Here is an 11,520-nt window from a genome sequence, read left to right as displayed (position 1 = left end):
ACTGCAGCCCCCCAGCACTGGGGTGCAGTGGGGACCCCCAGCTCAGCCCCATGACACTGGGGACCCCCAGCTCAGCCCCCCCAGTGCTGGGGAATGATGGGAACCCCCCAGCTCAGCCCCACAGCAGCGGGGACCCCCAGCTCATCCTCAGCACCTGCTTCCCTCCTCCCACGGCCCTGAGCCCCCCCCAGCCAGGATGTGACCAGTCTCCATGTGAAAGCAGGAACACTTTATTTTTGGGGCAGTTCCAGTTCCCAGGGAACAGGGTGACACCGGGGGGGGGGACAGTTGGTGACAAGGGACACTGGCTGTGACACCAAATGTGCTTCGGGGGGGGGTTCAGGTGTCACTCCGCCCCTCAACACCCTGTGCCAGGCCCCAGCACCCCCGTGCCAGGCCCCAGCACCCCCGTGCCAGGCCCCAGTGCCACGCCAAGCCGGTGCCACACGTGCCCCGAGGACTCACCCCCGTCATCAGCCAGGCCAGAGCTGCCGAGCCGGTTCTCCAGGACGGACAAGACCAAGGAGCAGCAACCCCCAATTACAGGCCAGGCCGAGCCCAGCTCCTTCCAGAGGCTTTCTGGAGGTGGAGAAGGGGATCCAAGCAGAGCCTCTTGTCCCCAGGAGGTGCCACCAGCCGGGGTGACCCTGCCGGGGTGACCCCAGCCCTACAGCGCCAGCGTGTCCTTGATGAGCCGGCGCATGGTGGTGGTGACCGAGGTGCCCAGGGAGTCCGTGATCTGGTAGGAGATCTTGTACAGGTAGGGCTGCACGTCCTTCAGGCTGGTGTCGAAGACGTTGTCCACCTCGGACTGGGTGGGCATCTTGGGCAGGTACTCGTGGCGGTTCATCACCTCCACGATGTTGATGATCTTCTCGCAGAGCTTCTCGCCCACCTTCTCGCGGCAGATCTGCCGCTCCTGCTCGTTGGCCAGGTTCACCACGTTCACCTTGATGGTCCAGAGCTCCCAGGGGATGCACTCATCCGAGAAGGGCCACCGCGACTTCTTCTTCTGGTAGAACTCCAGGGAGATCTGCCCCATCCCGTCGCTGCCGGAGCCGCGCAGAGCGTCCTGCGGGGCAGCATTTGGGTCGGGGGGCAACAGGGACTGACCCCCCCCGGGGCACATCCCTTGGGACTGTACTGAATCACACAATATCCTGAGTTGGGAGGGCCCCACAAGCATCATCCAGTCCCCGCACAGACACCCCAACAATCCCACCCTGTTCCTGAGAGCATTGTCCAAATGCTCCTGGAGCTCTGGCAGCCTTGGGGCCGTGCCCGCTGCCCTGGGGGGCCCGTTCAGTGCCTGACCACCCTCTGGGGGAAGAACCTTTCCCTGACATCCAACCTAACCCTCCCCTGACACAGCTCCAGCCGTTCCCTCACGTCCTGTCCCTGCTCAGAGAGAGCAGAGATTGGAACTGCAGGCCCTGAGGAGTCTCCCCTCAGTCTCCTCCTCTCCAGCTGAGCAGACCAAGTGCCCTCAGCTGCTCCTCGTGGGGCTGCCCCTCGAGGCCCTTTCCACTGCCTTTCACCCCTGCTGGGCCCCCCTCACCTTGAACTCCCCCACGGCCTTGCGCAGGGCCCGGTCCAGCTCCTCGGAGGAGACTCGCACGTAGGCGAAGTCGATGAAGTCGCAGTCCACGTCCTGGGTGCCCACGGTGCCGATGGAGTAGGTGCCCTCCTTCTTGTAGTGGAACTTGCCGGTGCTGCGGTGCAGCAGGACGGTGTGGAGCACGGCCAGCATGGCCTCCTCCACCTGCCGCCCCTCCACCGACACCTCCAGCACCTCGGCGCGGCAGTTCATGGCGGGGGCGGCGCCGGGGGGGCCACAGCAGCGGGTGCTGGGGGGGCACAAGGGTGGGGAGGGGATGGGGGGGTGTCGGTTGTACCCCCTGCTCGGGTGGCAGCCCCTCTGGGGACCCCCCTGAACCCACCCCTGGGGACACTGGTGTTCCAGTGAGTGCCCTCCCCGTCCCAGTACAGGCCCCCCCGTACCTCACAGGGACCCAGCCTGGGTCCCCCATAACCCCGCAGGGACCCCAGTGTCCTGGTTCGAGCCCCTCACACCCCACAGGGACCCCAGTGTCGTAGGCTGGCCCTGGCACAGCCCAGGGGGGTGACCAGTGTGTGGCCTCCCCACCCCACACGGCCCCACACGGCCCGGTCCGCTCCCTCTCAACCTCCCCCGGAGCGTCCCAAGCTCCCCTCGGGCTCCAGGGCCCGGATCCCCTTCAGTCTCCGGGCCCCTCACCCCCTCCAGGGGCCGCAGCCTCCCTCACCCCCGATCCCGGCCCCGGCCCTGGCCCCGGTCCCAGCCCCGATCCCGGTCCCGGCCCCCACTCACCGCCCGGGCCCGACCATCTGACGGCGGGGAGGAGGGAAGTGGACCATCCCATCTGCGCAGGGGGCGTTGGGACACGCACGGGGGCCGCGGCGGCGCCTCCCGCTGTAACCGCCGTGTTTCCTCACTCTACATCTATTTCCGTTAGTTTTTTGCCCCCCCCTCCCCTCCCGGTGTCGTTTCTCGCCGCGAGCCGTCTCCGGGGGCGGAGTCGCCGTTCCCCTTATGAGGATCTCCCCCTTCCCGGATTGGTTCGTTCCGAGAGGCCACAGAGTTGCGCCCGCCGCGGCGCAGAGCGGCTCAGCGCCTCCACAGCGCCCCCTGGGCTGGAGGCCCCCGCAGCGGTACTGCAGCGGGGCGGGGCGTCCGGTGACCTCCCGTGACCCCCGCGGGGGCAAGTGGACAACGGGGGGAAGTGCGTGGGGACAGGGGCCACAGGGGCACGGGGAACACCGACACGGGGACATCAGGCACATAGGGAAAGGGGGGGAAGCAGGGACAGATGGACACAAGGGACAGAATGACACAGGGATATGGCGACACGGGGCACAGGGGATACTGGAAACGGGGACGTGGGGACATGAGAGATATGGGGACAGGATGGATGGATGGATGGACATGGGGGACACAGGGAATGAGGATATGGAGATTTGGGACACGTGCCCAGGTGCAAATAGCAGGAGGTCTGTGGCCGTGGCATGTCCCCGGGCACACGCTGTGGCACCCTGTCCCTGCCATGCAGCCCCAGGGCCACCGCTGTGGCCAGAGCTGGCCATGGGGCTATTTTTACCCGGCCCTGCTGGCACCATGTCCCCATCCTTCCTGCAGCCAAGGGGACGGGGACGGGGCCAAGGTGGGCAGAGGCCAGTCCTGAGCTGTAGGGAGGGGACAGGGACCTGTGGCACGGCCACTCCTGCAGCTGGACCAGAGCCGAGCTGTGCTGTGCCAGGGGCCCACCCCGTGCCCCCCATGCCCTGTGTGTGGGGCTCTCCTGTCCCCCAACCCAACCCCCGTGGCCCTGCCGTGCGTCAGCACTGTCCCCGCGGCGGGGGCGGCGGGGGGGGACAGAGGGACCCTTGTTGTGTGTCACTGTGGGGCCCCCCCGGCCCCGCTCTCAATGTGGCCCTTGTTCCACACCGACCCTGAGTGTCCCCATTAAGGTTTCTCCAGGGCCAGGCTGTGCCCAGCAGGAGGAAGGCGACAAGCTGGGGGACACACCAGCCCCATATGTCCCCCCTGCATGCCCGGGGACCCCCACCCTGTCCCCAGCCCCTGGGATGGGGATCCCCACCCTGTCCCCAGCCCCTGGGATGGGGACCCCAAAAGCCATCACTCCCTCACCAGGACTGGCCCTGCCAGCGGCCACGTCCCCGGGGACACGATGGGGGGGACACGGTCACGCTTCGTGGCTATTTTGGGGACGATAAATCAGGCAGGCGACAGGTGCGGGGCCGGGGCAGCGCCGCCGAGGGGGGGAGTGACCGTTCAAGGGCAGCGGCGTGGGCAACGTGCGGCTCCGGCACCGCGGCTGTCCCGGCTCCGGAGCCCCGGCTGTCCCCGAGCCCGGCTGTCCCCAGCTCCAGGTTCCCGGCTGTTTCCAGCTCCTGGGCCCCAGCTGTCCCCTGCCCTGTCATCTCTGCCGTCCCCAGCTCCAGAATCCCGGCTGTCCCCTGCCCTGTCATCCCGACTGTCCCCGGCTCCAAAATCCGGCTGGGCTGTCCCAGCTCCAGAGTCCCATTTCTCCCCAGCTCCGGCGCCCCAGCTGTTCCCAGCTCTGACATCCACACTGTCCCCAGCTCCAGTGTCCTGCCTTTCTCCAGCTCTTACTGTCCCAGCTCCAGTGCTCTGTTTTTCCCCAGTTCAGCATCCCGGGTGTCCCCTTGCCCAGCTGTTCCCAACCCCGGCTGTCCCCATTCCAGTGTTCCTGGCTGTCCCCAGTCCCGTCGCTTTGTCCCCACCCACCCCCCCAGTCCCCAAATATTCACCAGAGCCAACATTTCCGGGGGACACGCAGGACAAAGGTCCCTCTCAGAGCTCTCACCGTACGTACAAGTTTTATATACAGAAAGTGGCCAAAAAGGGGGAAAACCCAGAAAAATATATATAAAGGGGAGGGGGCCGAGGTTGGGGGGCTGGAACCTCCCCCCACCCACGCCCCCCTGCTCTGTACAGGACCCGGCCGGCGCTATTTACATCGGGGGCGTTTTTACAGGGGGAGGGGGCACCGCGCCGGCGATGCCCCGAGGGGGGGACGGCACCGGGGCTGCTCTGCGGCCGCGCCCGCGCCGTGAAGGCACATGGGGGACCCCCAAAGGTGTCCCCGAGGGGACTCAGGCATCTGAGGGGGGACCCAGATATCCCGGGAGCAATCGGGGGAGGGTCCCAGGCGTCCTGGAGTGATCCAGGGGCGGTCCCAAAGCATCCTGGGGATGATCCAGGGGTACACAGGGGATGTCCTGGGCACCCCACGGGTGACCCAGCGGTGTCCAGGGGGGTCCCAGACATCCCTGCACTGAACCAGGGCTGCTCATGGGGGGTCCCAGATGTCCCCCGGGGGGGTGGCAGGGGCTGGTAGTGGCAGCCGCCCACCGGGGGCTCAGAAGGGCAGCGTGTCCATGAAGATCTTGTCGACGATGGGCGGCGGCGGCACCAGGTCCTCCAGCTTGAGGTAGAAGATGCGCTGGAGGCCCTGGGTGCAGAGGCTGCGCAGCTCCGGCAGCTTCCCCAGGAGCTTGGAGAGGCAGCCCGGCCGGCCCGGCTCGGCCCCCGCCGCTGCCACGTGGTCCTTGAGGCAGCTCACGATGCGGTTCTGCAGCTCCTCCACCCGCTTGGGCTCCTTCAGCCCGTGCCGGTCTGGGGGGCACAGGGGGCGTGAGGTCAGGGTGGGATGGGGACACCCCACAGGGTGGGGCTGGGGAGGGGGGTCTCACCTGTGATGATGACGAGGGCGGCGAGGCAGGAGAAGGAGGGCACGTCGACGCTCATGCGGTGCAGGCTCTGGGAGAACTCCAGGATGGCATCGATCCACTCCCCGAAGCCGCGCACGCACTGCTGCCGGTGCAGCACCACCCCGTTGCAGAAGATGAGTTTCCCTTCCTCTGGCTTCGAGCTGCCGGCACAAAACCGGGTGTCAACCCCCCGGCACATCCCGGGCTCGCCCCGCTCCGCCCTGTGCCGCCCCGGGGCTCACCGGTAAGCCAGGCGCAGGATGAAGAGCTCCAGGAAGGCCGACTCCAGCAGCAGGTCCTGGTCCTCCTTGGGCAGCTCGGCAAACCCCTGGATCTTCTCGGCCCACTTGCGGATGACGTCCATGGAGCCGGTGAGCAGGTCGTAGAACTGCTGCACGTCCACCGAGTCCTCCTTCTCGAACGGGCACGGCGCCGACTCCTGGAACTGGGGTGGGAATGGGATCAGGAGCCGGGATGGGGATGGGTCTGAATCCAGCATGGGGACAGGTCAGGAACTGGGGTGGGTGGGTTAGGATCTGTCCCCAGCCCTGGCAGGGCCCCAGGGTGGCACTGGCCTTACCTTGGAGTAGTCGAGCTTGGTGGCACTGGGGATGGAGTCGATGTGTGCCCGCACCAGGGAGGTCATGAGGCTGACGGGGGACACGTCCAGCGGCTGTTTGGGCTTGGAGGGGAGGCGGCCCCGCCGCCCCTTCAGGCTGTCGGTCCGGACCACTGCGGAGAGGGACATGCCATGAGCGTGTCTGTCCTCAGCGCGGGCTGCAGAGCAGGAATCCCCCACTCCTGCTGGGACCCCCCGCCCAGGACGGGACCCCCGTACCTTCTTTGACCATTCCGACGGCCAGGCACTTCTGGAAGCGGCAGAACTGGCAGCGGTTCCTGCGCCGCTTGTCCACGGGACAGTCCTTGTTGGCCAGGCAGATGTACTTGGCGTTCTTCTGCACCGTGCGCTGCGGGCGGGGAAGGAGCGGCCGAGCTCAGCCCGGGGCGCCGAGCTCCGAACAAAAGCCCTTCTGTCCTCCCTTGCCTCCCGCTCCAGCCCCGGCATCCGGCTCCGCGTCCGTGGGGAGGGCTCGGGGCCGCGCTCCCTGCCCTGCCCCTCCCCGGGGTACCCCGCGGCATCCTCCCGCTGCCGCAAAGCCTTGTGGGAACATCCCGCCGGCGGCGGGGCGGGGTGGGGCGGGGGGCGGGGGGTCCCCCTTACCTTGAAGAAGCCCTTGCAGCCCTCGCAGGTGCGGACGCCGTAGTGCTGGCAGGACGCGTTGTCCCCGCACACGGCGCAGCGCCCCTCGCCCGCCCCGGGGCTGCGCACCTTGGTGGGCGCCAGCGCCGGCCCCTCCAGCAGCGGCGAGGTGGGGGCCAGAGGCAGCCCCGCGAAGCCCCCGGGGGGTCCCTGGGTCGGGGGGAAGGCGTCTGTGTCCAGCAGCCGCGGGTCCACGTGGGGCGAGGGGCCCGGCTGCCCCTTCAGGGTCACGGGAGACCCGCCGGGGCTGGGGGCCGGGGGCCCGAAGGCGAAGAAGGGGGGCTGCGACCCCCCGCCCTTGGCCGGCTCAGCCCAGGGCTGCCCACCCTCGTAGTTCGGCAGCGGCGAGAAGGCCCCGAAGGAGCCCTCCCAGGCCGGGGCCTGCTGGAAGCCCGGCGTGGCAGGCGAGGGGACGGAGCAGGGGCTCCCGTAGCAGTCCGAGCCGCTGGAGGAGAGGGTCTCGTCCGGCTGCCCCCCGAAGGCGCTGGGATAGCAGCCGTACACCTGGAAGTCCTCCAGCTTGAAGGCGGCGGCGGCGCTGGCGGCGCTGGACTGGCCGCTGGCCGGCAGCTGGTAGAGGAAGGCGTCGAACTCTCCGGCGTAGCCCTCCATGAAGGTGCTGAAGCTGGGCAGGGCGGGGGCGGCCGCCAGGTCGGCTCCTGCCACTTCCATGGGGAACCGGCCGCCCTCGGGGCTGAGCAGCTCGGCCGGGCAGCGCTCGCAGGGGCCGGCGCCCGCGGTGCCGTACTGCGCCTGGATGCAGGGCATCTCTGTGGGGAGAGAGGGCCGTCAGCGGGGACCCCGCCATCGCCCCTCCGCCATCCGGGCACAGCCTGGAGATGGCAGGAGAACCGCTGGAGCTTCCCCAGAATCCCACTCATGCCAGAACCAGGCCCCTGGGGCCGCTGGCTGTCCGGTGGCGGCCACCCCTGTCCCTGGGAAAGGTCACGGCACAGCCAATGGGCGCAAAGGACATTCCCCAAAACGTTGATTTAGCAAAGTCCCCTAAAGGGAAGGAGGGAGGAATGTGACCAGCAGATTCCCAAACCCCAGGGCTGGCCAGGGGAAGTCAGAGCTGAGGCTGAACCAGATTTCAAGGATCCCACTGCCCTCATAAGCCGTTCTGGGGCCTCGTGGTAACAGCAGTGCGGGCAGACTCTCAGGGGCAGGGGCAGAGGAGCCCACCCTGTGTGTCCCCACAGCCCCCGGCGCTGCACATGGACCCAGCACCATGTGAGACAACCCGAGTCCTGTGTCCAGCTGAAAGCCAAGCCAGGAGTGACCCCGATGGCAAGACGATAATGTAATTCATCTCGCAGACCTTTAAAGGTCACCCTGCGCTGGCCCCCGGCCGCAGCCCCGGCACGGCCCCGCTGCCAGAGCTCCGCCGGCCCCCGGCTTCCCCCGGCCAAATCTGGGCAGCTCTCGCCGGTGCCCAGAAAGCCGATACCCGCCGGGAGCCAGGTTTAAAAATACCCAGTGTGCATCCAGCCCCGGCACCCACGGGGTGGCACCGGCCCCACTCCCAGTGTCCCAGTGGGGTTTGTGCCTGTCCAGCTGGGCTAGGAGGGGGAGTTCAGTGGGGACCATGATCTCCCCCGGCCACCTCCTGCCCCTGAATGCGGACGAGGGGACCTGAGGCCGCGCTGGGGACACGACCCCGGGGGACACTGGCTCATTCCCTTGCCTGTCTGCAAATCCTGACAGATGCAAAGCCCCGACCCTTCCCGTGGCCCTGGTTATTCAAACACTTTTGCCCTTTCCCACGTGCCGGTGGCGTTTGGGGTCCCTCCTGCCATGACCTCCCCGGGGACAGGGCACAGATTCCTGCAGCAGCCCCCGCGCTGCCCACGGCCGGGCACTAATTGCAGATTCCTCATTTGGGAGTGCAGGCAGCTGCCCGTGCCCCGTCCGGAGGCTGCTGCCTGCACGGGCGGGTGGCAGCCGCTGGCACCGAGCCCTGGGCCACAGGAGGGCGAGAGCAGCCGGTGGCCCTGGGGGTGGGTAACGCTGCCCACAGCCCTGCCGGCACCTGCTGCCCGGAGCGGCCGCTGCCAGGTCTGCGTGGGCAGCGGGGGGTTTGCCTGCAGGGGGCTGGCCTGAACACCCCTGCCCGCACTGCCAGGTCCTGATGCTGCCTGCACATCCCTGCTTGCACTGCCAGGTCCCCGGTGCTGCCTGCACGCTCCTCCTGCCCGGTCCTGCCCACTCTGCTCAGGGATCCCAAGGTGATGCCCGGTATGGGGTGACTCTGCCCCCCACAGCCCTCAGAGCCGCGGGTCTCCTGGCTGCAGCTGGTCCCTGTTTTGGGTGCTGGGATGGGGGATCCAGCCCGGTCCCCCATAGTCCAAGAAGTGCCTCCCGGTCCTGTGCAGCTCCTCACAAAGGAGCGATGTCAGGCTCTTCCCCGGACCCCCAGGACGGGGACCCCTCGCTCTGCCGGCTCCCGCCGGGGCCGCGTCCCCCTGGCTCCTCCCGGTGCCGCCGGGACTCCAGATCCAGTTCTCCCGGTGCCACGCGGGATGCCCGACTCGGATCCCCCCCGGTGCCACCGGATACCCCCGAGGGCCGGTCCCGCGTGTTGCTCACCGCCCGGTCCCTTCCACCGGGATCCCCGGTGGCACCGGGCGCTCCTTCCACCGTGTCCTTCGGACACACGAGCCCCGGTTGCCCCCGGTGCTACTCGACCCCACGCACTCTGTAGGACGTCCCACGCCCTGAGCCCCCGGTGCCACGGGGATGCCCGACCCGGATCCCCCCGGTGCCACCCGGGACACCCGGTCCTCTTCCCCCCGATGCCACCGGGACACCCGACCCCGTGCACCTCTCGATGCGCTCACCCCCGCCCCCGCTGCCCGCGGGACCCCCCCTCCCACGGTGCCCCCCGCCCGGTGCCCGCATCCCGGTGCCGCCCGTACCCGGGTGCCGGCGCGGCGGCGCTCCGGTCCCCGCTCCTGCCGCCGCCGCTCCGCGGGCTCCGCCGGGCTCCGACCCCGCCACTACTTTCTCTTAAGCGCTCGGTGACGCGCGGGGCGGTGCGGGGCCGGTGACGCACGGGGGGGGCGGCCCCGGCGGGGGCGCGGCCGTGACGCACGCGGGGTTCCATTGACGCACCCGCGGCCCCGGCTAAAAATACCCCCGCGGCCCCGGCTAAAAATAGCGCGGGCGCCCCTCGCCCCCCTCCACATCCCCCCTCCGGGGCTCCCGGGGCCGCCGGCGGGGGGAGGGAGGCCCCGGTGTCGGGGGTATCCCCGGTGCCCCCAGCGCCGGTGCCCCTTCGGTATCCCCGGGGCTGACATCCCCCGGTGTTTCCATCGCCGGTGCCCCCTCGGTGCCGGTATTTCCGGTGTCCCCTCGTTGCTGGTACCCCGGTGCCCCCATCCCCTGTGCCCCTTCGGTGCCAGTATCTCCGGTGCCGTTCTCCCCGGTGCTCTTCTGCACTCCCGGTGTCGTTATGCCCAGTGCCCATCTGAGCCGGTATCTCCGGTGCTCAGCAGCGCCGGTACCCCCGCTCTCCTCCCGCTCCGTGCCCGGGTGCGGGGTGGGTGACGCGGGGTCCCGCCCCCGCCCCGGCCCCGCGGGGAGCCCCTGGCCGGGGCGATGGAAAGAGCGGCGGCTGCTGGCGGGCGCCGGCGCCGGGAACAGCGCCCGCGGGCTGGAAAGATGAGCTCAGCCCGTGCGGGGCCGGGCCGGGCCCGCGGGAGGGCGAGGGGTGGGCGGAAGGGACCCAGTACCCCCCGGTACCATCCCGGTATCTCCCCACCTGGTACGCTCTGGTACCACGCCGGTACCCCCCGAACCCTCCGGTACCATCCAGGTACCACCCCCGTACCCTTCGGTACCGCCCCAGCACATCCCGCGGTACCCTCCGGTACCACCCCGATACCCTCCGGTACCAGTCCCCTTCCCGTACCCTCCGGTATCCCGTTAGTTGGGGGTCGGCAGAACGCGGGGTTGGCAGCCCCGTTAGTGCCCCCCGTTAGTGCCTCCCGCAGCGGCAGAGCCCCTGGCACGGTCCCACCGTGCCGGGCATCGGTCCATCCCCCGGAGTCGGGACGGCGCTGCCGGGATCATCGGTACCGGGACCCTCCCCGGCTTCAGAGGACCCCCCGGCCCCGCGGGGGAGAGCCCGGCACCGGAGGGGCCCGGGGGGAGCACGGGGGTACCGGAGGTGGCTGTTCGGGGACGGGCGCCGTCGCTGCCTCCTCTCGCTGCCCGTTACCTCGTTCCGGCCCCGGTTCCCGCTGTCGCCCGCCCCCGACGGGGCTCCGTGACATCACACCTGCCCGCTGACGTCACACCTGCCCGCTGACGCCTCGGGGATCCCGCGGCACCAGAGGGGCCTCCCCCGCGGGGATCCCCCGGGCCAGGCGGGACCCGCCGGGGTCCCCGCGCCCCGCACAGCCGGTACCGGGACTGCAGCCGGTGCCAACCCGGGGGTACGGACAGGAGCCCCCCGGGACGGTGCCAACCCGGGGGTACGGACAGGAACCCCCCGAGACGGACCCCGAGCTGTCGGGAGTCCCGGAGCCGACGGGGGTCCCAAAGCCACCGGGGGCACGGAGCCTGGTGGCTGCAGCCCCCCGCACCCCTCGCTCAGCAGCGGCGTTACCGGAGGCAGGAGGGTGATACCGGCAGCCCCCGCACCCGGGATTAGCTGTACCCCGGGAGAGGCCGCGGGGACCGGGATGGCTTCGGGGAAGGAAACCCGAGCCAAGCCACCCCGGCAAGGCCACCGAGCTGCAGGGGAGGACCCCGGCTCGCACCGGCCCTGGGATGCCGGCTCCGGGATGCCGGCTTCATCCCGATACCCAGGTGCGGACACAGGGACACGGTGGCCACCAGCCAGCCCTCTCCGAGCCTCAGGGTGGGGGTCGGGGCTCGCGGGGTGCCCACGGCCGGGCAGTGATTGCCGAGTGCCCACGGCCGGCGCTGGCTCCCTGCCCCGGGCCTATATTTGTCGG

At 69.7% G+C, this 11,520-nt stretch overlaps 2 protein-coding genes across 4 annotated transcripts; both read right to left on the bottom strand.

Moving 5' to 3' along the window:
- Positions 1-214: 214 nt before the first annotated feature.
- ATG101 (autophagy related 101) lies at positions 215-2,561 on the bottom strand. 2 transcript variants are annotated; one of them, XM_064638975.1, is made up of 3 exons: positions 2,351-2,561; positions 1,559-1,847; positions 215-1,072 (listed from the first exon to the last, which is right to left on the bottom strand). In XM_064638975.1, the coding sequence occupies exons 1-3, from the start codon at positions 2,395-2,397 to the stop codon at positions 668-670; spliced, it is 741 nt and encodes a 246-aa protein (XP_064495045.1). In that variant the 5' UTR covers positions 2,398-2,561; the 3' UTR covers positions 215-667. The 2 variants fall into 2 exon arrangements, with proteins under 2 accessions (XP_064495045.1, XP_064495046.1); XM_064638976.1 differs by lacking the exon at positions 2,351-2,561 and adding an exon at positions 2,286-2,350.
- A 1,821-nt stretch (positions 2,562-4,382) lies between these two features.
- Positions 4,383-10,759, bottom strand: NR4A1 (nuclear receptor subfamily 4 group A member 1). Of its 2 annotated transcripts, none has more exons than XM_064638973.1 (7): positions 10,470-10,759; positions 6,518-7,326; positions 6,134-6,263; positions 5,876-6,027; positions 5,538-5,740; positions 5,278-5,456; positions 4,383-5,200 (listed from the first exon to the last, which is right to left on the bottom strand). In XM_064638973.1, the coding sequence occupies exons 2-7, from the start codon at positions 7,322-7,324 to the stop codon at positions 4,944-4,946; spliced, it is 1,728 nt and encodes a 575-aa protein (XP_064495043.1). In that variant the 5' UTR covers positions 7,325-7,326; positions 10,470-10,759; the 3' UTR covers positions 4,383-4,943. The 2 variants fall into 2 exon arrangements, with proteins under 2 accessions (XP_064495043.1, XP_064495042.1); XM_064638972.1 differs by lacking the exon at positions 10,470-10,759 and adding an exon at positions 9,475-9,583.
- Positions 10,760-11,520: the final 761 nt, after the last annotated feature.

The sequence above is a fragment of the Pseudopipra pipra genome, chromosome 30 (assembly GCF_036250125.1).
Source record: "Pseudopipra pipra isolate bDixPip1 chromosome 30, bDixPip1.hap1, whole genome shotgun sequence".
Lineage (NCBI taxonomy): Eukaryota > Metazoa > Chordata > Aves > Passeriformes > Pipridae > Pseudopipra > Pseudopipra pipra.
This window is presented reverse-complemented; position numbering and strand designations above follow the sequence as displayed.

Excerpts from the sequence above, each read along its gene's own strand:
- NR4A1 (XM_064638973.1), bottom strand. The coding sequence starts at position 7,324 with ATGCCCTGCATCCAGGCGCAGTACGGCACCGCGGGCGCCGGCCCCTGC. Across the intron at positions 6,028-6,133 it reads CGTCGGAATGGTCAAAGAAG|TGGTCCGGACCGACAGCCTG; the intron begins GTACGGGGGTCC and ends CCCTCTCCGCAG. Across the intron at positions 5,201-5,277 it reads CGCCCTCGTCATCATCACAG|ACCGGCACGGGCTGAAGGAG; the intron begins GTGAGACCCCCC and ends TGTGCCCCCCAG.
- ATG101 (XM_064638975.1), bottom strand. The coding sequence starts at position 2,397 with ATGGTCCACTTCCCTCCTCCCCGCCGTCAGATGGTCGGGCCCGGGCG. Across the intron at positions 1,848-2,350 it reads CAGATGGTCGGGCCCGGGCG|CACCCGCTGCTGTGGCCCCC; the intron begins GTGAGTGGGGGC and ends GTGCCCCCCCAG. Across the intron at positions 1,073-1,558 it reads AGGCCGTGGGGGAGTTCAAG|GACGCTCTGCGCGGCTCCGG; the intron begins GTGAGGGGGGCC and ends GCTGCCCCGCAG.